This window comes from Giraffa tippelskirchi, chromosome 10 (genome assembly GCF_054371585.1).
Source record: "Giraffa tippelskirchi isolate mGirTip1 chromosome 10, T2T-mGirTip1v1.2.pri, whole genome shotgun sequence".
NCBI classification, from domain to species: domain Eukaryota; kingdom Metazoa; phylum Chordata; class Mammalia; order Artiodactyla; family Giraffidae; genus Giraffa; species Giraffa tippelskirchi.
Window position 1 is genome coordinate 89,616,116 of NC_137284.1, and position 27,163 is coordinate 89,643,278.

Genomic DNA, 27,163 nt, shown 5'->3' on the forward strand with positions numbered 1-27,163 from the left:
AGAGATAAACTAATCTTGTCACACTTTGACCTTTGAATTACTGATTAAATAACTGACCTAACTATATAGTTCAGAGATTTTTCTCTCAGTAGGATAGCGCCAGCAGCCCATAAGAAGAAATATTTTCTGGAATGCAGGAACTGCTGGGAAAAGAAAGAAAAAGGAAGACAAGGAGGGAAAAAGAAAGGAAGAAGGAAAAAAAGGAAGGGAGGAAAGGAAGAAAGAAAACAGAATCCGGCTCAAAATCATTTGAAGAATTTAAAGGGGCCTTAAAGCTGCATTGTTTAAATACCTTATTTGATTGACGAGGACACTGAAGCCCAGAAAGTTTAACTGGTTTGCCCAACCCAGCCAGGATCTCCAAAGCTGAAATACAGTTATACAACTTGCCAGGCCAGTTTTCCACACACCCAAACTGTCACTCCCTAGTCGCAAACACTGTGGTAAGCATCTATCCTGTACTTCTTAAATCCTCTGGCACTCAAGTTTATAAAAAGGTGATAAACCAATGGAACTTATTTTCCTAAAGTGGCAGCTACAGGCAAGTATTATTTTCTGATCTACCACTCAGCTTTGCCATTAGAATTAGTACCTGAGAAGTTACACACACATACAACACAAGAATTACTTTTAGTTTCTCATCTCTTCTTCCCTTCCTGCCAAATCAACTGAAATCAAAAATTTTATAATTCTGAAAAAGCCATGATTTGTATCACTTGTAGCATGAAAGTAACACCCACAACTGAGATTGCTTCACATTGTTTTCTCTTACTTTTAAAAATGGTGAATCTTCCAACATGTCAAGGAACTCAGGGAAATAATCTCCCACTTCTTCATCAACTGCTCCCACCAAGCTGATTTGTCTCATTGGGCCAGCTCTATAAGTACCGTGAGAATATGTTCTTTTTACCTGAAGGATATGGATTTAATTACATTAAACATAAGACAATTACTGTTACCACTGCATAATCCTAAATTATGCTGTCTCAGATTTTTAAAACAAAATGTGAGGCAAGAGAAACAAAACAAAAAAGCCTTTTACAAACAGTAAAACAAACAAACAAAAATCTGCACAAAATCGAAGTATTTTACCTTCTCTAGCTATAACTACACACTGCTTATGAAAACAGGGTTGAGATAAACAGCACACTTCTCGACATACTTCTCCTTTCAACACAGTTTATTATTTGATCTATAATGCTACTGAAATTATATTCAAAAGTTCCTATACCTATTTTTTTCTAAATGGTTCATACCTTTTTGTCTGAATTTTCAAAAATACACCTTCTGAAAACAGTGCATTTAACCATCCATCATCAGTACTTTGTATGTCAAAAAGGCCACCAGGAATTATGTTCCTTTCTAGATCTTAGCATGTTAACCTAAGATTTAGTTTATATTTCTCTGATGAAAACCTACTAGAGCTGGTGAACCCAAAATCCTAGTTTCCAAATCTACATTTGCTATCTACCAGTTATGCTGGCAGAAATCAGTTAAATTTCTTCAGTTTTAGTTTCTTTAACTGGAAAGATTGATCTCAGATTTCTAAAGAAAACAATAATTATGTAAAGCCACCTGTACAGTGTGAGCAAATGGTTATCATTCAAATTTAAACCAAAATAAAACAGGCTATACCTCAAGAATCATTGGTCCTGAATTTCAAAAGTACATCTAAACCTTACAGAGAAACCTCATACGCTAACACTAGTAAACATGAGTATCTTTAAAGCAAAACAAATTCCTTTCATTAAACAAACATCTTTTTCTCTGGATCAGCCTTTGTGGCCACTAACTTTAGGGAAATAACATTGTCTCAGTTTGCCTGGGTCTATCCCAGTTTTAAAATGGGAAGTCCCAAATACCAGGTAAATCTAGATGGGTCAATTTTCATCACATCAGGGACACAGACTCTAAAATATGTTTAGATCACAAGCTGAATCCCTACAACCACAGTTGGTAAACACAGTATTATGTATCAAAGTATCTAAGCCCCCACCCACATCAAAAACAAGACAATTAAAAGTTCTATCTTAACAGAATATTTGACTAAAACACTACAGAATTTTATTTTTTAGAATAAGCAAAGCAGTGTTAACAATGATACATTATTTCCTTAATGAGTTCATTTACCAGAATTTCAAAGTTAAGTTTCCATGAACTGCCACATATTCACTTCTCAGAAACATAAAACCTTACCCTAATTCTTCAAGTTACAAAAAAAAAAAAAAAAGCTGAGGTCTGTGTCCCCATTTTGTACTCATGGTCTGATCTTTCTCCTGTCTCCCAAAAGTTCCTAGCATCTCCAATACTGAGAGAACTGAAAGTGAGTATCTGACTTTACAACAATATTTAGGCTCTAGATGTTTAGATATACTAACAGTACCACAATAGTAAAATTAATCATTGTTATGCATTTCTGTAATGCACTCTAACAAAGCTAAAAATATCAACTTAAAATTTAGCAAAATTATCAGGATTGATATCAATTTTGTTAGCTGACTGAGAGTGTGGCCTCAGTAATGGATCTGCAAATGATCATGACTTTCTGAGAGACTTCATCAAAATTAAAAGACTTCTATTAAAATTCATAAATATCTCACTGAAATCAAACACCTTTTGTTGTTAAACACAAGTTTACAACTGCTTTGAAATGTATCATTTGATTTACAAGTCATATTTGACAGGCAGGATTTCCACTTCACACAAATAAGTAAATTTTCTGTGCTTCAACTTCTTTGTCTTGGGTAAACTTCGATAACTGTCTAAACCGTTAGCCAGTTCTAACAAAGTGAGAATCCAGTCTTTGCCATCCAGCTGGTTCATTCTAATGTATCACAATATCAACAAAGATCAACTTAATCATTTGGGCAGTGACTCAATTATCAACGAATTAACTTGAGGAAGGAGGAATTTCCATTGAGAGAATCCTTCTGAAACACAACTGAATGTAAGACCTCTTAAAAGAAATGGGTACTTTTAACACACTTTTAAAGCAAAAGTCGAATGGATGGTCTGCTGGACTCTTTTCTTTCCAAAAGAGTATATGTAAGAATACACACATTCAGACCTAGAATACACACACTAGACCATTCAGGTATGACCTAAATCAAATCCCTGATTATTATACAGTGAAAGTGAGAAATAGATTTAAGGGACTAAATCAGATAGACAGAGTGCCTGATGAACTATGAACAGATGTTCGTGACATTGTACAGGAGACAGGGATCAAGACCACCCCCAAGAAAAAGAAATGCAGGAAAGCAGAATGGCTGTCTGAGGAGGCCTTGCAAATAGCTGTGAAAAGAGGAGAAGCAAAAGGCAAAGGAGAAAAGGAAAGATATACCCATCTGAATGCCGAGTTCCAAAGAATAGCAAGGAGAGATAAGAAAGCCTTATTCAGTGATCAGTGCAAAGAAATAAAGGAAAACCATAGAATGGGAAAGACTAGAGATCTCTTCAAGAAAATTAGAGATACAAAGGGAACATTTCATGCAGAGATGGGCTCAATAAAAGACAGAAATGGTATGGACCTAACAGAAGCAGAAGATACTAAGAAGAGGTGGCACGAATACACAGAGGAACTGTACAAAAGGGATCTAGACAACCCAGAACTGAATCAGTTCTAATGAGGTGGATGAAACTGGAGCCTATTATACAGAGTGAAGTAAGCCAGAAAGAAAAACACCAATACAGTATACTAACATATATATATATGGTATTTAGTCAATCGGTAAAGATAACCCTGTATGCGAGACATCAAAAGAGACAGAGATAAATAGAACAGTATTATGGACTCTATGGGAGAGGGCGAGGGCGGGATGATATGGGAGAATGGCACTGAAGCATGTAAATTATCATATGTTAAACGAATCGCCAGTCCAGGTTAAATGCATGATACAGGGTGCTCAGGGCTGGTGCACCGGGGTTACCCGGAGGGATGGGGTGGGGAGGGAGGTGGAAGGGGGGTTCTGGAAGGGGAAAACATGTACACCCATGGTGGATTTATGTCAATGTATGGCAAAAGAAATACAATATTGTAAAGTTAAAAAATAGAAAATAAACAAATTTAAAGAAAGAAATTTGGAGAAGCAAATGTCAAAAGGAACAACCAAAACAAAACAAAAAAAATAATAAAAAAAAAAGTAAAATTGAACTTCCTCGTCTAAAAAAAAAAATAAAAAAAAAAAACCCTCAACATTCAGAAAACTAAGATCATATCATCCGGTGCCATCACTTCACAGCAAATGATGGAGCAACAGTGGAAACAGTGGTGGACTTTATTTTGGGGGGCTCCAAAATCACTGCAGATGGTGACTGCAGCCATGAAATTAAAAGATGCTTGCTCCTTGGAAGAAAAGTTATGAGCAACCTAGACAGCATATTAAAAAGCAGAGACATTACTTTGCCAACAAAGGTCCATCTCGTCAAGGCTATGGTTTTTCCAGTAGTCAGGTATGGATGTGAGAGTTGGACTATTAAGAAAGCTGAATGCCAAAGAATTGATGTTTTTGAACTGTGGTGTTGGAGAAGACTCTTGAGAGTCCCTTTGACTGCAAGGAGATCCAACCAGTACATCCTAAAAGAGATCAGTCCTGAATATTCATTGGAAGGACTGATGTTGAAGCTGAAACTCCAATACTTTGACCACCTGATGCTAAGAGCTGACTCATTTGAAAAGACCCTGATGCTTGGAAAGATTGAAGGCAGGAGGAGAAGGGGATGACAGAGGAAGTGATGGCTGGATGGCATCACCGACTCAATGGACATGAGTTTGAGTAAACTCTGGGCGCTCGTGATAGACAGGGAGGCCTGGGGTGCTGCAGTCCACGCAGTCACATAGAGGCGGACACGACTGAGTGACTGAACTGAACAGACACACATTCAAAAGACATACCAATAAAGAAAGATTGCTCTTTAATGCTAGGAAAGATTTAAGAGTCAGAGACAATCTTCTCTGAGGAAATGTAAATCTGAAATTATTACAGTGTATTTAATAGATAAAAATAGGCCAAACTATACATGAAATAATTTATTTCTCTAACTGAAATAGACTTTGGAGTTCTACCAAGTGGTTTCCATGCAATTCAAGTAACTACTTCCATTTAAAAAAAAAGAACCTACTATAACATTATTTAACTGTAAGAGGAGGATAAATAGTTAATAATCAGAAAAACAGAGCTCATTATTAATAACTTTAACATTCAATCCTCTTAGAACAAAATTTCTGTGTTTAAATATTAAGTAAAAACATGCATCATTTAGTAACAGCTGCTGCTGCTGCTGCTGCTAAGTCGCTTCAGTCGTGTCCGACTCTGTGCGACCCTAGATGGCAGCCCACCAGGCTCCCCCGTCCCTGGGATTCTCCAGGCAAGAATACTGGAGTGGGTTGCCATTTCCTTCTCCAATGCATGGAAGTGAAAAGTGAAAGTAAAGTCGCTCAGTCATGTCCGACTCTTCGCGACCCCATGTACTGCAGCCTACCAGGCTCCTCCGTCCATGGGATTTTCCAGGCAAGAATACTGGAGTGGGGTGCCATTGCCTGCTCCGTTAGTAACAGCAAGAATGGGTAAAGCATCTTTGGTGGCAATATTAAAGACATGATATATTTTATAACTTAAGTACTTTACTTTGATTTATCCAGATGTTGCTATTTTAGATTGGAATGATTATTTCACTGACTGAAGCAACATTACTGACCTAGCCATCTCATTTCATTCAAATGACCACTTTTACATTAATTTCCAAGTTTACATATGTTCTTCTTTGTTTAAAAGTAAAATAAAATGAAACACATGTCTAAATTAGTACAGACTTAAATATTAAAAACTTTAACACAATAGATTAAAACAAATTTGATTTTTCCTCCTCTATGTTTGATGCTCCTAAAACAATGCTATATTTGTTGTTGATTTTTTTGAAGTATGTCCTATAAAATTCATAAATATTTCAAAGGATATATGGAAGAAACTAAATTTTAAATAAAGTAAATACAGACTCTACATGTTGGATTATAATGTTAAATATGGTACTTGAATCTTCATAGTTCTTGTCATCTCATGGCAAAATACATATATATGTAAAATTCATTTACACATATAATTTGCTATAATAAAAGCACAAGCCCTTTCCCTTTTCACCAAAATGTGCTAAAACTGTAAAGTACATTTTGTTTGTCCACTACTAAAACCACAGATAAGTAATTCTCTGGCGGTCCAGTGGTTAGACTCCACAATCTCTCACTGCCAAGGGTCCAGGTTCAGTCCCTCACAGGGGAACTAAGATCCCTCAAGTGAAATGGTTCACAGCAAAACCAAACAAACAAAAAGCAATCCACACATATATTCCACTTAGAAAGTATGGTCTCTATATAATAAACTACATTCTTTCAAAAAAGATAAATAGATGGCCAACAGGCACAAGAAAAGATGTTCAACATTGCTAATCATCAGGGAAATGAAAATCAAAACTACAGTGAAACATCACTTCACACCTGTCAAAAGGGCTATCATCAAAAAGATCAAAAATAACAAATGTTAGAGAGGATGTGAAGAAAAAGGAATCTTTGTACACGTTAATGTGAATGTAAATTGGTGTAGCCACTGTGTAAAACAGTAGAGGTTCCTCAAAAAAATAAAAAATAGAACTACACACGATCTAGCAATTTCATTCATGGATATATATCCAAAAAAAAATGAAAATGCTAATTCAAAAAAATAAATGCTCCCAAGGTTCAAAGCAGCATTATTTACAATAGCCAAGATATGAATGCAACCCAAGTGTCCAACAGCAGATGAATGGATAACAAAGACATGGTGTGTGTGTATATATATACACATACATAGAAACACACACACACACACAGTGGAATGCTATTCAGCCATAAAAAAGAATGCATTTTTTTTTTTTCTATTTGCAACAACATGGATAGACTTGATAGAGTGTTATGCTAAGTAAAATAAGTTAGACAGAGAAAAGATAAATACTATGCATGTTACCACTTATATAAGGATAAATACTATGTATGTTATTAGTTATATAAGGAATCTAAAAAATTAATGAATATAACAAAAAAGAAACAGACTCACAGATAAAGAAAACTAGTGGTTACCTGTGGGAAGAGGGGTGGGAGAGAGGGGGAGGAGCAAGACAGAGACAGGGAGTTAAGTACAAGCTACCATGTATAAAATAAATAAGCTACAGGGAAATAATGTACAGTATGTGGAATATAGACAATATTTTTTAACAGCTTTAAATGGAGTATAATCTAAAGAAACTGAGAAGCACTATTTTGTCACTTGAAACTAATAATAATATAAATCAACTATACCCCAATTAGGGGCTTCCTAGGTGGCGCTAGTGGTAAAGAAACCACCTGCCAATGTAGGAGACATTAAGAGATGTGAGTTCAATCCCTGCGTCAAAAGATCCCTTGGAAGAGGGTGTGGCAACTCACTCCAGGATTCTTGCCTGGAGAACCCCATGGACAGAGAAGCCTGGCAGTCCATAGGGTCACAAACAGTCAGACACGACTGAAGTGACTCAGCATGCATGCATGCACACCCCCAATTAAAATAAATAAACACACTGTAATGTAAATTTTAATTATATATCATTTAATTCCTTCCTGGAGAAGGAAATGGCAACCCACTCCAGTACTCTTGCCTGGAAAATGCCATGGACAGAGGAGCCTGATAGGCTACAGTTCATGGGTTCAGATCACAAAAAGTCGCATACAACTGAGCAACTTCATATTAATACAACTTTTAATGGCTCAGTGGGTAATGAATCTGCCTACAGAGCATGAGACACAGGTTCAATCCCTGGGTTGGGAAGATCCCCTGGAGGGGGAAATGGCAACTCACTCTAATATTCTTGTGGCTTCCCTGATGGCTCAAAATAATAAAGAATTATTATTGGTAAAGAATTTGCAATTTGCAATTGGTAAAGAATTACCAATTATTAATGGTAAAGAATTTGCAATGCAGGAGACCCCAGGTTTGATTCCTGGGTCAGGAAGATCCCCTGGAGAAGGGCATGGCAACTTACTCCAATATTCTTGCCTAGAGAATTCCATAGAAAGAGTGGCCTGGTGGGCTACAGTCCACGGGGTCTCAAGGATTCAGACACAACTGAGCAACTAACACTTTCACTTTCTAGATTAATAAACCAATACTTCAAACATACGCTAAATCTGTTTGAACAATTAAGTTTCAAACATGGAAAACTACACATATTCAAATTCAAAAAGTATATACTTCTTGATGAAACTTGAGGTGTAAGAATATAATCCACACACTTCTCACAAAAAAAAATAGTATGCCTTGATTTACATGACATCTGTAATAATGAAATATTATAAAGCAAATAATTAAGTTTCCTCTGTAGCATGGAACAAAAAGAAATCTACAATAATCAATAGGAAAAAAGTCTCAATTATCCAAAAATAATGTATCCAGCAATTATAATTCAAGACCAGTGGGATGGGAAAAGGAAAAACATAGAGCTGAAAGAATCTCTAAATAGTTAAAATAAATGTCACAAAGGCCATGATTCATATGAGGATACTCTTCTTATATATATGTTTCTATACCTGGCATAATTCCAGTTAACATCAAAAATCATAAAGGATAAGAAACCACAATTACAAGGGAAAGGAGTCGCAAGAGGTATGCACAACTGCAGCTGCCCTAGCTCATCGAAATTATAACACCATAATGACAAATCTAGATGGAAATAAAGATATAAATTATGTTGAATATGCTCAGTCATGAAATTAAAAGGCACTTGCTCCTTGGAAGAAAATGACAAACCTAGACAGCGTATTAAAAAGCAGAGACATCACTTTGCTGACAAAGGTCCGCACAGTCAAAGCTATGGTTTTTCCAGTAGTCATGTATGGATGTGGGAGTTGGACCATAAAGAAGGCTGAGCGCCAAAGAACGGACGCTTTTCGATTGTGGTGCTGGAGAAGACTCAAGAGTCCCTTGGACAGCAAGGAGATCAAACCAGTGAATCCTAAAGGAAATCAACCCTGAATATTCATTGGAAGGACTTATGCTGAAGTCGAAGCTCCAATACTTTGGCCACCTGATGTGAAGAGCCGACTCATTGGAAAAGAACTTGATGCTGGAAAAAATTGAAGGCAGGAGGAGAAGGGGGCGATAGAGGATGAGATGGTTGGATGACATCACTGACTCAAAGAGTTTGAGCAAGCTCCAGGAGACAGTGAAGGACAGAGAAGCCTAGCATGCTGAAGTCCATAGGGTCACAGAGTCAGACACGACTTAGTGACTGGACAACAACAACAATCCTCAGTAAAAAGGATATTGTCAATAAAATCTTGGTCCTTAAAACTGTATGTTTCCATTATTCAGAAAAACCACTTATCTGGAAAATCCCACATCCTGATGACACTATGCATAAGATAGTATTTGCTTCAGTAAACGTTAATCAAATTATTAGTTTTCTGATGCAGTTAAAAAATTGAAAATATCAACATACATCACTGCATTAAAACATATTCTAAATGCTTTTTTTTTTTTAAATGCTTTCTTAAAAGGTATACTTTGAAAGGTATATATTCCTTAAAAGGTACACCTCTCAGAAGACAACATATTAAAAGGCAGAAAGGATTCTCATATTTGCAAAAGCTATCAACAGATGTTAACACTTTTAACCTAAACTTCCCCTAGAGTCCTCCACTCCACAAAAAACCTACCACCATCATGACTACACTTTCACATTTCCCTTTATTTATTCCATTTATTCTCTATAAATGTTATGAAGGGGAGTAAGCGGAATGGGAGAGTAGGAAATAGAAGACTTTTCGTACCCACTGTCAGTAATTGTCAATAACATAATCTCAGAAATTTTGGTTAATGGGAAAGGGACTGTTCAATTAGATAATGTTTAAACTAAAACCCTATTCACTATTCCTCATATAATCTTTAAAAACAAAAAACACATTTGGCTTGCTACAAAAGAAAAAAGTAGCCTTTATGACAGGAAATACATTGCCAAAAATATACTGCTTTCTCTTATTTTAGTTATAAAAATTGCTGCAACTAGGGAAGCAAATTGGAAATATGTAATTTAAAAAACCACTAGGAATGACTCACTTGAAATAATGCTGTTTCCCAAAATGTGTTCCCTGATATGCCAGTCCCTAAAGAGAAGACTCTATAGTCCAATAAGTTTGGAAAGCTCTTCTGGTTGGGAGGTTCACCACACACTATTAGACGCTATAAAGGTTGTGAGAAGACTCAAAATAAACAAACTTATTTCGCCCAGCATTAAACAAACTGTTTTGATTTCAAAATCTGTTTTTCTTATTTACCTGTTTTCTTTTAGCATACCTATCAACATTCCAAGATATTAAAAATTCCACAGAATACTTTATAGTATACAGTATATGCTTAGTCGCTCAGTTGTGTATGACTCTTTGCAACCCTTTGGACTGGAGCCCACCAGGCTACCTGTCTGTGGAATTCTCCAGGCAAGAATACTGGAGTGCACTGTCATTTCCTTCTCCAGGGGATAGTATATATTATAGTCAACTCATGATAAATATAGAAGATATTATAGATGTTTCTAGCAAGTATCATCATCAATCCAAAAAAACTACAAAAAACAGGACAGTTGCTACAGTAAAAAAAAAAAAAATGTGGAAGTGAGAGCAGAAGAAGCTACTGGTTCAATTCTGGTGAGTTTTTATTGAAAAAAAAAAAAAAGTTGAGCTTACCATATTCCTACTGAGGCAATCTAAGCATCTAACAAAAATAAATGTGCCACAAGGGGGAGCTATTCCCCCATCATATCTAGCATATCCTTCCAAAATAAAATATGTAACAGTTAATAACATTTAATCAATATTTTATTTCAAAAATATCCATATAACTATAACTAAAATAAGAATAAAAGTGTTATTATTCATTATTTAAATTAGTCCAATAAAGGAAAAAGTCTCCGTTCTCAATTAGAACATCTGATACCTGCCATGGCTTAAAGCTCAACATTCAGAAAACTAAGATCATGGCATCTGGTCCCATCACTTCATGGCAAATAGATGGGGAAACAGTGGAAACAGTGGCAGACTTTATTTTGGGAGGCTCCAAAATCAGATGGTGATTGCAGCCCATGAAATTAAAAGAAGCTTATTTCTTGGAAGAAAAGTTAAGACCAACCTAGACAGCATATTAAAAAGCAGAGACATTACTCTGCTAACAAAGGTCCATCTAGTTAAGGCTATGGTTTTTCCAGTAGTCATGTATGGATGTGAGAGTTGGACTATAAAGAAAGCTGAGTGCCAAAGAATTGATGTTTTTGAACTGTGGTGTTGGAGAAGACTCTTGCGAGTCCCTTGGACTGCAAGCAGATCCAACCAGTCCATCCTAAAGGAGATCAGTCCTGAGTGTTTATTGGAAGGACTGATGCTGAAGCTGAAACTCCAATACTTTGGCCACCTGATGCGAAGAGCTGACTCATTAGAAAAGACCCTGATGCTGGGAAAGATCGAAGGCGGGAGGAGAAGGGGACGACAGAGGATGAGATGGTTGGATGGCATCACCAACTCAATGGACATGAGTCTGAGTAAACTCTGGGAGCTGGTGATGGACAGGGAGGCCTGGCGTGCTGCAATCCCTGGGGTTGCAAAGAGTCGGACACAACTGAGCGACTGAACTGAACTCGCTATTAACATATTGGTAGATTTAATCATGAGTTAACACTTGAGGTAAGTTATCTGCTAGCAGTAACTCAGAACCAGGTTTGAGGGAGGGAAAAAGGTGACTGGACAATAACTGCCCCAGTTTTCGTATTCTCACAGTAGTAAGTTCTTACTTACTACAGGGTTTGGAGTACACACTGATTAAATACTGTGTGTCAAGACAGAAATCTCAATTATTCCTTGACAGATAAAAATCCTGTCTTACTTGCCTTTCTGTTCCCCTACCATGACAAAAAGACACAGGAGAATGATAAATGTCCAAATGACTATTTGAACAAAATAGAGATGGTAGACTAAGACAGATGTTAAAAAGTGAAAGTGTTAGCCACTCAGTCATGTCTTACTCTTTGTGACCCCACAGACTGTAGCACTCCAGGCTCCTCACCACAGAATTTTCCAGTCAAGAATACTGGAGTGGGTAGCCAGTCCCTTCTTTAGGGGATCTTTTTGACCCAGGCATCAAACCCGGGTCTCCTGCATTGCAGGCGAATTCTTTACTGTCTGAGACACAGGGGAAGCCCGAGAGAGATGTGGATGATTGCACATGGCCAAAATCTCTTCCCAAGCATGTATACTCACTTCTGAGCAATGTGACTGTGCCACTCCTACTATCAAGAAGTGAATCTGGGTTTGGCCTCATGACTTCCTTTGGCCAGTGGGGACATTAGCAAACACAAAACAAGCAGAGGTTCACTCATTCTGCTCTATAAATCCTGCAACTACCACCAGGTTTACAAGCCCAAGTTAACTTGCAAGAAGATGAGAAAAACATGATCATCACCCTAACTGACACTGCATCAAACCACCAGACATATAAGCAAGGTCTCCTAAGAACAACTGATCTGAAAACCGTCAGACATGAATGAAGGAAGCTATCCAGTCAGCAATCGAGCTGACAAAGACTGTCCAGAGAGTCCAATGAATTGTGAGAAATACCTTTAAGCCACTTAGTTTTGAGGGTTTTGATTTGACCTGCAGCAAAATATCTGATATAGATAGGTTACAAGCTTTCCACAAAAATCCATTTTTATTCTCAAACAGAATTTTATCATACAGTCTGACTGATACTGTATCACTAACCTCAGAGTCACAACATCAGAAAAATGACATAACCTGTAAGACAATACACAAGTCCACCATGTCTTCAAATTTTTCAGGCAATCTGCAGGGATATAGATGAAGATGAAAAACAGAAGTATACAAGTAAAAAGAATTCCAAAACCAATGACCGAAGAACAGGATGTCTCGTGCCTCAATCCTTTCTGTCAGTGCCGTGTGTCTGTGTGTGTCTGTGTGTGTACACAGATATATGATGATACACACACTCAAAAAAATCTTTAACATGATTCAAGGATAAAGGCTAAACAGATGTAAAAATGAATTTTTTGTGAAAACTACAGAGTAATATTACAAAGATAAACATTAGCACTATAAACATCACAGAAATAGCTACATCTTACTTTATTGTCATCCTTTAGTGTCTACAGATATACGGCAAATGATTTTGGCTGCTCTGATTTTAATTAAACAAATATACAGAAAACTAGTCTGCAGACAACAACTTCCTCAGTCTTCTAAGCTCTTAAAAAAACCAAACAATCTGGTTTGGAGAAACATCAAATGAGCAGCTCAGGGAAGCTTTTCACTAGATATTCCTTCTCACCCATGGGAATGGCTGGATCTGGAGGACCATGGGGTAAAGGCACACGGACCCTACACAGGCAATTTCCTGCCACCACATCTAAAGCTAAAGAGGTAAAAGCAGTCCCTGTAGCTGGCGAATCACACAGATACAGGGCCAGAGCCACAACTGGTAACAAAGGATGCAACTGGATGTGGTATCCAAGAACTCTTTAACAGGTAATGGTAATCAGGGTAGGTGGCTCTACAAGGACATGAGACTCACTACCTAGTTACACACCAGCCTGATTAACAAGTCCCAGCAAAATATTGTATTTAACAACAGAAATATGGTTTTCATGTTGTATATATTACACAAGTTAGGATGAAAATGCTTATCATTTAATAAATATCACTTAATAAAAAATTAATACTTCCTAACCTTAAAAGCTATCTGAAAAGCAAATATATGTATTGTGACATTTAAAAGATGACTGAAATAACTTGCATTGTATGGCAACAGAAAGTTTATGATACAGTGGAAACAAATTACATTGGAAGCCAAGAGGTCTACCATAAATCCTAGCACTTAGCAGACATAAAATAAATGAAAAACAAATCAGTGATCTAATACCAAAGGTTTCTCGGCAATTATTTCTTCTCTCTCCTCATTGCTAAAATTAAATGGTAATGGAGATTAAATGGGTTATTACATATAAAGTACTTTAACAGTTCCTGGTAGTCAATAGATACTATTGTCAATAGGTGGTACTCAATAAATACTAGACACTATTACTAGATACCAGTCTAACTACTAACCATTCTGAAACACTATTACTAGATACCAGTCTAACTACTAACCATTCTGAAATTTATAAAATGACAGAGCAAGTGACAAATGCTCTACAGCTCCCCTTCAGCTCTAAAAAATATTTAAGTTCTAATTCTCCAACAGTAAGTACCCCCCCCCACACACACACATATTAAAATGTTAAATACAAGCACATTATCCAGACTTCAGTATGTTATAGAATACACACCAAACATACTGTGGGGTGGGCAGGTTGGTATGTGTGGGTGTGACTGAACGTCTAAACTATCATTTAAAGTGGAAACTATAACTTGAACAGATATTAAACAAACACAAAAAAAGATATATACTCAAAATAAGGATGGGTGAAGTTAAGGAGACTGTGTTCCACTTCTGGCACTGCTGCCAACCTTAAAACCTTAAATGACTCCTATCTGTGTTTGTTTAAGCTGAGAAAGATTGGGACAGATGATCACTAAGATCTCTCTGAAACTTTCTTCACTTTTTTTCCTCTTTTCAAACCAGAATATCAGTTATTACTTAAAATACTGGAAGTTCAGCACAGATAAACATGAAAATTGCTAATCTTCAGCCTAAGCAGTCTCTGATCTGAGAAGGAATGATGATGCACCAGCCTTTAGATGGGCGTACGTTCACTTCTAAAAGCCAGTGGACTGGATTCTGCCTCTGCTTTCTAAAATAATGTATATTCAGGAATTCTCTGGCGGTCCAATGGTTAGCATTCCAGTCTTTCAGTGTTCAACCCTAGTCAGGGAACTGAGATCCCACAAGTTGCATGATGCAGCCAAAATAAATTAATTAATTAATTAAAAATAATGTATATTCTACAATGAGAAGGGTAGGAAATAGAAATTAGCTCAATATATCCACTGATACACTAATATTCTCACATAATCACATATTTAACTAATGATTCCTTTGTACCACAATACATAGAATACCCAACATTTATTCAGCACCTTCCATATGATGAATCTAATGCTAAGAACTTTTAAAGCACTACTGCATAATGCAAGAAGACAATTTTAAGTGATGTTCAGGCAGGAGAACTATTGTATGGACTAGAAAAATAAATAGGTAAATTCATTTTACTCCCAAAATAAATCCAAGGAAAAAAGGACAACAGAATCTTAATTATTTCACTATCTTTAAGAAAAGACAGACAAACAGAAGCTGAAATTAAAACTCTAGTGTTCACATCAAGACAGTCATTTATTCTTAATATCCCCAAGAGGTTTCATTATATCCTTACCTTTTTATTGCAAACCTGTAAGAAAATGAGGATCAAAGAACATAATAAACTTGTCTAAAACATATAATTAAAAGTTAAAAAAAAAAACACAACTAAAACCTCTTACCTGAGCATGAAAATTGGACATAGTCGTTGTCTCTATATCCTTCTTTCCCAATATCTCCATTTTCACTGGTGAATTGGGAAAATTGAATGAAAAGTAGTCTAAAAAATCAGGTAAATAAGTAGCTGCCCCATGAACAATACCCATTACATAGAAAGCTGCAGAGTTCTCATTTTCACTGAATACCAGATCCACAAACTCTTGTGCAAATCTCTCCATCTCCACAGGAGACAGATGAGAGAGTTCATTGCTGTAGGCATGGATAACTGATGCACCTCCATTAGGCTGGTGCTCAATATGAATGAGTTGTTTGAACCGCAAAGTGTCCAGCCTTCTGAGGTTGTTCTGAACCCGTGGCTCCTTTAATGAGACAAATGGAAACTCACTGTTCTCTGGAATTTTGGAATCATAATTCTTGGTATCCAAACTCTTTCCACTGTAATCCTTTATGTTATCATTTAGGATACCTTTGGCTTCTTGATCTTCAACATCAGATAGCAATCCTGAACAGATAGTTTGAATAGATTTGCTATACATTTTTGGACGCTTCCGTTTTTCATTCTCTTTGTGTTTCTTTTTCTTTTTCTTCTTTACCTTCTTAATTTGTAAGTCTTCTACACTTGTTTTTGGTTTCTCCTTCCCACCTGTTGGGAAAAATTTTCTTTGAAACTACGTATTTTAGTTTCTTTAAATATCATGCTTCAGTAACTGTTTTATAACAAATAAGCAAAGTTTACACAAAATGAAGTTTATATTTGGGACTTGTTTTACACAGTATTGATAATCATAATTTAGTCAGGCTCCTTCCCTCTCTCCACACACACAGGCACACATACACAGAGAGGAAGGCTTAAGACAGTTATGCTTACAGTGAATGGTACCATTCTGACATGAAGTAGATGCTCAATCAGTATTTAATGAAGTAATGAAATTAATGTTTTAGAAATCATAGTCTTCAAATTTTAAATACAGAAAATCGGAAATGGAAAGCTGAACAAAAGTCAATGTGAATAATGAATGCCCTGCAGATATTTTCCATTGCTATGTATCTTTTTTACTTTAAGTTCTTAAAAATTACATACAGGTGTCAAGATTTACAAATCAGCAAAGGAGAAAAACACTTGCATAGTATAGGAACAACAAACATAGAAATTCCTTAGCTCTTTACCATACTTCCTCCTTCCGTAAACTACTCTTTAATCTAAAACGGGCTATTCTAGATCTAATAGAGTCTACAAAATTCCCAGTGAAAACTCAGCAAGGTACCATAAGAGATGACAAAATCAGAATAATTTCTCATGTCCTAAGTACAAATGATATCCATGTACTGGGTAAAGAGAGAAATTAAAGAAAAGAAAAAGAAATGAGTCAATAATAAGTTTATATATTAATGAACCTCTGTAACCAAAGGTAAGTAAACACTAGGCTCAGAAATTTAGAAATCCAAAGAATAAAAGATTAATCTACAGTGGCTATACAGCTATAGAATTTAAGTATACATATTAAATACAATATTATCACAGTATATTTATTTCTAGACAATAAGAAACACAGAAAAGAACAAACATCCTCACAAGAAAATATTGTAGTTTCTAAGACAAAATAAAAAAGTTATTAAGATGACAACTGAGAAAAATGGCATTCACTGTTTTTGTCTGTTATTTCACTTTTACAGATAACCAGTCATGAATTAAATCTTCGCAACCTGCTTCTTTATCTTAATTTTTCCATCTTCACATATCTCTACTATTCTTTTCTGTCTCTGGTGAATGAGATGTCCTGCCTACTTTCTAAAAACAAGTCCCTCCTACCAATTCCAAAACCCTTGCTTAAAGTTCTCTCCTATTCTTTTGACCATCAAACTTCTCATAAAGAACCACTATACCCACCAGTGTCTTATCTTTATTACATGACTATTTCTATCCTTAAAATTCTGGGTCTGTTTCCAATCTACTCAAATTTACTTTCCCAGATTGTTCAAATATCAAATCCAATGATATTCTCTCAAATCATTTTTCCTCATCTCTCCAAGGTTCTATGTAATCACCCACCTCATCCTTGATTATTTTTAACTTCCATGATACTACTACTGCCCTACCTTCTGATCTAAAAGCCTCATGACTAACTCTCATCCTTAATGCTAGAGCCATAACACTAATCCTGTAAGTATTATATATTGTTTTGATCATGTTCATCCCTTGATTCAACTGTTTTCAAGGGTCCTCAATGACTACCAAGTAAAATACAATCTCTTCAGTCTGGAATCCAAACTCTGTCCTCAAGTACCCCCCATGCTCTGGTCAATTACACTACTTACAATTTCTTATGAAACATACCTAATCCTACTTTATCTTTCTACTACTGGTAAAGTTATTTCCTTTCCCCAAAACATCTTTGCCTTGCCCCAGTACTCACTACTGGACTTTCTTACCCATCCTATAAAGACAACTCTTATGTATTTTCATCCTTTTTCTCTGGAATCGAAATATTTTTGCTCTAAATTCAAAAACTGTTATTATATATTCTACATATATGAATACATATAATATAGTCATACAAAGTTATTATTTTTTTCATTCACAGGATGCCTGTATAACATATATCCTTCAGGAAAATGTATGAGTGAAACAAATAACTTTAACGAATTCATAGTGAAACACTTTTTTTCACCAATCATTGAATCCTTCCTGGCATTTCTGGCATCTGGTACATTGCTATATATGAACATTTAATGAATCCATGAATACAAAGATTTCTCTCACCAACAGACTATCTAATGTTTATAGGCTTATCCCGTTTCCAGTTCAGTTTTTCACCATATTCTAACCTTGAAACAAAAAGCATAAAAATTCTCTCAAGTTCACAGCAATTCTTAAAAATGGAAAGTTTAATGTTAATAATTAACCATCTCTTCTAAAATTTCATAAGTATGAAATGAAGGCCAAATTGGTATCACTGTGAAAAGCAAAACAAAATCTGCCAACATTACTGATTACACAAGTTTGCAAATTCATAAAATGCAAAGTGTTAATTTTCTCAAGAGTCTACATGTAAGTTAAAAACATATTAACAAATTCATACTTGCTACCCAAGTATAAATGATCAAAACATCAGATTCAGTTAATATCCTAGGAACAAAATGAGTAATAAAAAGTTAAAACAGGGAGTTAATCAAACTGAAAGATAAAAAGAGGTTTATATATGTAAGTGAAATCCAAATGAGTTAAGGAAAAAAGACAGTAGTGAATTAAAAAAGAGAACTTAAAAAAAATAAAATCAATAATGAAAAAAAAACAGAACTTAAAACATTTTAAACTGTTTTAGGTATAATTAATAACTAAACTGGAAATACATTAAAATTGCACAAATAGCTTACTAATACAAGCAGAATTTCATTTGAATGAAAATATAACCTTAATACCCTATTACATTTACACCTAATACATTTTTTAAAAGTTAAAATAGAAAATATTCAGAATACATGCTACATTAAAATAAAAAAGGTACAATAGTTTATTTCTTAGTCATAAAGATGGATGAAAATAGTTGTAGTATAATACTCAGAAACTGAGAAACGCTAACTAATAACAAATTAGTCAAAAAATTATTATATTGAAAATCAAGTAATTAAACTTACATGACAAATTATAATTAAATACTAAAGTGAGCACCATGAGCAGAAGAGAGTTAACATAAAATGCTTGAGAGTGCTATCCTTAGAAAGGCCTGCTTGCAAGGTTGCCCCTTGCTTGGCACCTGAGAACTTGTATTTTGAGAAGGTTACTACTATTGGCTGATAAAACCACCTCATTGTACCTAAACTGTTTCTGCAAATAATATGGTTTACATCGAACACCTGTTTTGCTTCTGGGAGCCTTGGATTTTGCTACAACTAGACAGGGGGTGCCTACCTGCCCGGTTCCCAACAGAAACCCTATCTACTGAGTTTCTAATGAGCTTCCCTGGTAGACAACATTTCATGTATGTTGTCACAATTCACTGCTAGAAGAACTAAGTGCATCCTGTGTGACACCACAACGAAAGGACTCTTGGAAGCTTGCGCCTAGCTGCCTCCAGAAATTGCCACATGTGCCTTTTGTCCTTACTGATTGTACTTTGTATCCTCTACCATAATAAGTCATAGCCATGAGTACAAATTTATGCTGAGTCCTGTGAGTCCTCCTGGCAAATCGTCAAACCTGGGGGTAGTCTTTGGGACCCCTCCCCTCCAATGGATACAGATAAAATGCATTCTTTACATTTAAAGCAAATCAAACACTAGCCTTTACTAGATAGATATTTAAGTTTTATATAATCATGCATTTCCCATCTTGGAATGATACATGAAATGCAATACATATAGATGTAGGAAATTTTTAAATACTTAAGGCGGTAAGACTATTTTGAATATTAATGTTCTTCTCTTATACTAAAAGGTATTTAAAGTACATATTTACTCTAAACTCATAATTCTTCAAACAGAGCCCAATACATCAGAACTGTAGTGTTTTTATTAGAGGATCCTGGTAAATACCCATAACAGAAAGAAATGCTAAGTAATTTGGACCCTCAAAAAGTATGGAAGTGTAGTTGATGGGAGACGCTCCCCTTGAAGATCCATAGACATATCAAGAGTAGATCTCAAACACACATACCCTGCCCCCTCCCCACACGCACAGACAGCAAAAGAGAGAATCAGACACAAAGAGAAATGGAGATACACACAGTCAGAAGAGACACTCTGATAGAGACAGGAAAAAAAATCACAAACACAGATAAAAATGAAAAACCAGTATGTGTTACTAATGGCAAGTTATTTTTTAAAAATCTTTAAAAATTACAAAATCACTAGAATTAATTCCCATTCCTAACCTTAGTATATTTTTAGTGTTAATAAAGGTTGCCAGAAACACTGGATCTGATTTCATATTTAATATAGAAAGTAATATACATAATTTCATTATCATACACAGAAAGAAAGTAGTAATTAGCTTAGCTATTTTCAGCCTGTGGTCTCTGGGGAATGACTTTCCTTTTATGCACAGCAATATTTTCACTCTTCCTTTCAAGAATTACCTACCCATGACCTTTCGTACACTACCAATAACCTTGAACATTGGCTTCTTTTGTTGCCCTTTTCACCTGCTCACCATCAAGCTCCTTGATATGCTATAATGACAAAATTTACTCTCAAAAATACTATACTGGTAACATCCATGTTCTTACACCTTTATCAATAAAGAACATAAAAATGACTGGAACATATAAGTATATTCAGAAAAAGTAATTAGTAGACATTAGAAATAAAAAAATGAGCTAAATAAGCTATGTTTCAAATTTATTTGTTCCTTTAAACTGTTTCTAATACAGCAAACTCCTATTTTATCAGTGAAAAACATTTATAAGATTTCTCCATTAATAACACCTTTCTGCTATGTATGTAATCATGTATACGTCTCTAGTCATACTCGATGCAGTTTTAATGAAAATCTGGAGGAAATAAGATTGGTGTGGAGAAAGAGTTAGCATCTATTTCAGATATTCAAGGGTCATCACCCACTTCATGCTTGTGTCTGCCGTAAGTTGCAATGTTAGCATCATCAGAAGGAGAAACTTATAAAGAGAAGAAAAGTTAAAAACCATAAAATGGGGCTCAAGGCAGTAAAGAATAGCATACTTACTCCCCCAACCTAATTGATTTTCTTGTTGCTTCAGGACACCAGTAACAAAGGATGCCTTTCCCTGATCATAAGGCTCACTTGGTAAATGGCTGGCCACAGAAGCAGGACAAACTGTTTGTGCTGGATAATAACAACAGCTAATACTTACTCACTGCTTACCATGGGACAGGCACAATCTCACAAATTAATCATGTTTTATTCATTTAATTATCTACATACTACCTGTGGCTCAGCTGATAAAGAATCTGCCTGCAGTGTGGGAGACCTGGGTTCCATCCCTGGTTAGAAGATCCCCTGAAGGAGGGAACGGCTACCCACTCCAGTATTCTGGCCTGGAGAATTCCATGGACTGTATAGACCGTGGGGTCACAGAGTCACATACAACTGAGCAACTTTCACTTTCACTTTTTTTTTACCCTCAGAGGAGGAGAGTTAAGTTTTCTCATTGTTTTTAATCACAAGAGTTCACCTTTTGTACATGATAACAAGAAAGATTCCTATCTATTTATTGAATATCTGTGGACTAGACACTGTACTTGGTACTTCCCCTATACTTAACATCATTTAATTTCCACAGCCCTGAAAGGCAGTAATTATTATTTACCCCCATTTCACAATAAGTATATTTTCCATGTCATCCCAGAGATCAATTTATTTCCAAATCTCTTTTATTCTCCTCTATCATCACTAGGTTTCAGTTTAGCTTAATTATCTCTTAAGCTTTTCATTTATTTCAAAATCAAGGTTACCACTGTATACTACTGGAAAAATCTCCACTTTTTAGGTTATTTAAAATTCTGCTTGCATATGTAATTTCTAGGTTCACATATTTCACATTAATGGTATGCAAGGAATTTAACATTGAACCAAGTGATAGTCATTTACAACACTGTACATGCAAATGAATAATAAAATGACTACATGACTAAAGCAATTAAAAAAATGACTAAACCAATATGGTAAAGAAAAGAAAACATTTCAAGTGTTAATCATAAGCTGCTGTATAGCACTAGTGTGATTATACTCAATTCCTACCTCAGAGGCTTACGATCTATTTGGACAACACTTATCAAACACACTGGCAAAGAAACAAAACAAAAGGACCACGAGCATTAACCAAGTATCACCAACTTGAGCTCTGTCATGTTTCTTCAAGATTAAAAGAATTTTTTAGAAAATAGGTTCTGACAAGTAGAAAATAAGCGCTTAGCCAAAGTGCACCAAAGAACATGTGGAAACAGGACAAAGGGTTAAATGAAATCATAGAATCTAAAAGTCTATGTACCTTAAATTATGTAATTAACCAGTTATTTCATTGCACCTACAGTGATATGGAGTTCTCTCCCTTATGTAGACAGAAAGGCTTATGCACACGTAAATTCAATATGAAATTAATAAAAGTAAACATGTTATTATCAACAAATTGTTGGGTTGATGAGGCAGTTAATGCATTTGCTAGCTATCAAGCAAGTAAATGCCATTGATTCTTCTTACCTTCCTATCTGAGTGAATTTAAAACTATCTTTCTTTCACAAATTCTCTCTCGAAGAGTCAATATTTATTGATAGGATCTATATTATTACCTAACCATCCACCCCCACATAATAAATAACTAAAACAGTTATAATGAGAAAAACGAGAAAAAAATAGGAAACAAAAAGAGGATATTCTTAGGCATGCAAAAAACATACAGTAAAACAAAACATCTTGTTATTTAGCTCCCTCTAAAGTAAAATGCTCCCTCTAAACTATGCATAGTGATTATCATCAAATATTGGTAAGATCACTGCCTCAGCCATACCTCCTTATCATGGTAAAAACTGCTTTAGTCTTTTCTTTTAGGTTATCCGAAAATCAATAAACTAGTAATGTAAACACAGAATTACATAACCTATTTTTAAATGATTCAAGGAACCTAATAATTACCTTTACTACTTCCAATAACTCACTAAATAAATATACTAAACACATATTACTATACAGATTAGAAAAGTCCACTATTAACTTTTCATATCTTGACCACAAATGTTTATTCTCAGGAAAATTCAGCACCAAGTAACATTTCTTATTTTAATCACTAAGCCAACAAGTATACTGAACAATGTAACACCGTACAACTGAAATCACTTAATATAAACTTACTTTTCAGCAAAATCTTTACTTCTCCATTTTCTTTCTTGATCTCATTCATTACTTTATGCTTCTTTTTTTCTCTCTCCTTTTCTTTATCTCTCTCTTTAATTTTGTCTTTGATTTTATCTAAAAGACAAAATAAACACTTCAAAACATTTTACAATTTTATTTTTTTCATGAACTACAGTGCAATTTCTCAAATTATACTACACCAAGGAAATCAGAAAGAACAACAATTACACCTTTTTTTCTTTCTCTAAATTTTTAGGAAGTATTTTTAAATTTCCTTTCATATATTGAACACTGGAATATATACATCATAAGCTGTCAAAACGTATCATTACAAATTTTATTCTACAGATTATTCTTCACCTATTTCATTTCCAACACAACATCAGCCTAACTTCAAATCACTTAAAATAATTGGCTAACTTTAATCAGGAGAGTAAACTACAATGGAAAAAGGGCTAGTTTTGAAGTTGGGCATATTGGTTAACATAACACTGGAAAAAATACTCATTCTCAATGGCCTAATGTGTAAAATAACGGATGATAAATTTTTCATAGGTTCAGTTCAGTTCAGTTCAGTCGCTAAGTTGTGTCCAACTCTTTGCGACCCCATGAATCGCAGCACGCCAGGCCTCCTTGTCCATCACCCACTCCCGGAGTTTACCCAAACCCCTGTCCATCGAGCTGGTGATGCCATCCAGCCATCTCATCTTCTGTCGAACCCTTCTCCTCCTGCTCCCAATCCTTCTCGGCATTAGGGTCTTTTTCAGTGAGTCAATTCTTCGCATGAGGTGGCCAAAGTATTGGAGTTTCAGCTTCAACATCAGTCCTTCAAAGGAACACCCAGGACTGATGTCCTTTAGGATGGGCTGGTTGGATCTCCTTGCAGTCCAAGGGACTCTCAAGAGTCTTCTCCAACACCACAGTTCAAAAGCATCAATTCTGCGGCGCTCAGCTTTCTTCACCGTCCAACTCTCACATCCATACATGACTACAGGAAAAACCATAGCCTTGACTAGACGGACTTTTGTTGGCAAAGTAATGTCTCTGCTTTTAAATATGCTATCTAGTTGGTCATAACTTTCCTTCCAAGGAGTAAGCGTCTTTTAATTTCATGGCTGCAGTCACCATCAGCAGTGATTTTGGAGCCCAAAAAAGTAAAGTCTGACACTGTTTCCCCTGTTTCCCCATCTATTTCCCATGAAGTGATGGGACTGGATGCCATGATCTTAGTTTTCTGAATGTTGAGCTTTAAGCCAACTTTTTCACTCTCGTCTTTCACTTTCATCAAGAGGTTCTTTAGCTCTTCTTTGCTTTCTGCCATAAGGGTGGTGTCATCCGCATATCTGAGGTTATTGATATTTCTCCTGGCAATCCTGATTCCAGCTGGTGATTCTTCCAGCCCAGGGTTTCTCATGATGTACTCTGCATATAAGATAAATAAGCAGGGTGACAATATACAGCCTTGACGGACTCCTTTTCGTATTTAGAACCAGTCTGTTGCTCCATGTCCAGTTCTAACTGTTGCTTCCTGACCTGCATACAGGTTTCTCAAGAGACAGGTCAGATGGTCTGGTATTCCCATCTCTTTCAGAATTTTCCACAGTTTATTGTGATCCACACAGTCAAAGGCTGTGGCATAGTCAATAAAGCAGAAATAGATGTTTTTCTGGAACTCTCTTGCTTTTTCGATGATCCATCGAATGTTGGCAATTTGATCTCTGGTTCCTCTGCCTTTTCTAAAACCAGCTTGAACATCTGGAATTTCATAGTTCACGTTTTGCTGAAGCCTGGCTTGGAGAATTTTGAGCATTACTTTACTAGCGTGTGAGATGAGTGCAATTGTGCGGTAGTTTGAGCATTCTTTGGCATTGCCTTTCTTTGGGGTTGGAATGAAAACTGACCTTTTCCAGTCCTGTGGCCACTGCTGAGTTTTCCAGATTTGCTGACATATTGAGTGCAGCACTTTCACAGCATCATCTTTCAGGATTTGAAATAGCTCAACTGGAATTCCATCACCTCCACTAGCTTTGTTTGTAGTGATGCTTTCTAAGGCCCACTTGACTTCACATTCCAGGATGTCTGGCTCTAGGTGAGTGATCACACCATCGTGATTATCTGGGTCATGAAGATCTTTTTTGTACAGTTCTTCTGTGTATTCTTGCCACCTCTTCTTAATATCTTCTGCTTCTGTTAGGTCCATACCATTTCTGTCCTTTATCGAGCCTATCTTTGCATGAAATGTTCCCTTGGTATCTCTAATTTTCTTGAAGAGATCTCTAGTCTTTCCCTAAGATTTCTAGTCTTTTCATAGGTTACACCAGGGCTAAATGAAGGAAGATATAAAAAGACTATACACACACACATATATATATAAGACTAGATGTTAAGTTTCCTTATCCTTGTATCTTTTAAAAAAGACATGACTGACTTGGCTAACTAGTGATACTATGATATTAAAATAAAGCATATAGAAACTCAAAGAATCATTGAATTCAGTGATTTAAAAGAATCATTTACACATTCTAAAATTCAAACTTTGTATCTGCAAAATTATTTGATGTCCTTTTAATTCTTGTTTGTTCAATCAAGCTCCTCTGCACTCAGCAAAAACAATGTAGAGGAGAACTTTAAAATAGTGATGATGTCCTCGTCCTCAAAAAGCTTACTACGATTACAAAGTTATGACACAAAACTTCACAAAAAACTGCAAAACATCCTGTAACAGTCAAGATTATACACCATATATGCCAATGGCGTAATTTCTTCAAATCCCTTCATACTTCTCTTTCTACAAATACTACCCTAAGTTCAGGTCTTAGTCATCTAATGTTTATTTAGATTACTGTCTAGATCAGTTTTGTCAAATAGAAATATAAGGGTTCTCACATAAGTAAATTTACAGTTTTAGCAGTCATATTAGAAACAAAAGGAAACTAGTGGAATTAATTTTAATAATATATTTTTCAACAGGGAACCAATACTAAAAAACTGTTATTGAGGTATTTCACATTCTTTTATTCATAATAAGATTACAAAATTCAGCCTACAGTTTACACTTTTGGCACATCTTAATACAAAGTAGCTCAACTTTAACTGTTCAATAGCCATGTGAGACTAGAGGCTACCGTACTGAACCACTACCTAGACTACTAAAACAGGTAATTCCTAAAAAACATTAAATCTATATACTTAACAAATATTTTAAAATATATTAATTTTAAAAATACATATTTGAGGACTTCCCTGGTGGCTCATTGGTAAAGAATCCACTTGTCAATCCAGGAGATACAAGTTTGATCCCTCATCTGGGAAGATCCCACATGCCACGGAGCAACTAAGCCCAAATGCCACAACTATGGAGGCTCTGCTCTAGACTCTGGGAGTGCAATTACTGAGGCCTGTGCACCCTAGAGCCTGTGCTCTGCAACAAGAGAAGCCACAGCAATTAGAAGCCTGTGTGCTGCAACTACAGAAAGCCTGCGCACAGCAACAAAGACTCAACATGGCCAAAAATAAATAAATAAAACTATTTTTTTTAAAAAGAATCAATGTCTTTTCCAATGAGTCGGCTCTTTGCATCATGTGGCCGAAGTATTGGAGCTTCACCTTCAGCATCAGTCCTTCCCGTGAATATTCTGGGTTGATTTCCTTTAGGATTGATTGGTCTGATCTCCTTGCAGTCCAAGAGGCTTTGATGAGTCTTCTCCAGCATCACAGTTTGCAAGCATCAATTCTTCAGCACTCAGCCTTCTTTATGGACCAACTCTCACATCTGTTAAAATGACTACTGGGAAGACCATAGCTT

The 27,163-nt window shown here is 35.8% G+C and overlaps 1 protein-coding gene across 2 annotated transcripts in view; it reads right to left on the minus strand.

Annotated features, from left to right (window-relative positions):
• RSBN1L (round spermatid basic protein 1 like) overlaps positions 1-27,163 on the minus strand; it is an 81,099-nt gene that overhangs the window by 14,474 nt on the left and 39,462 nt on the right. Inside the window, exons 2-4 of one of the 2 annotated variants that reach the window (XM_081535710.1) lie at positions 23,356-23,472; positions 15,536-16,176; positions 773-910 (exon numbers count right to left, since the gene is read on the minus strand). In XM_081535710.1, the coding sequence (XP_081391836.1) occupies positions 773-910; positions 15,536-16,176; positions 23,356-23,472 (896 nt within the window). The remainder of the gene's footprint in view (positions 1-772; positions 911-15,535; positions 16,177-23,355; positions 23,473-27,163) is intronic. The other variant, XM_081535711.1, reaches the window with a different exon arrangement.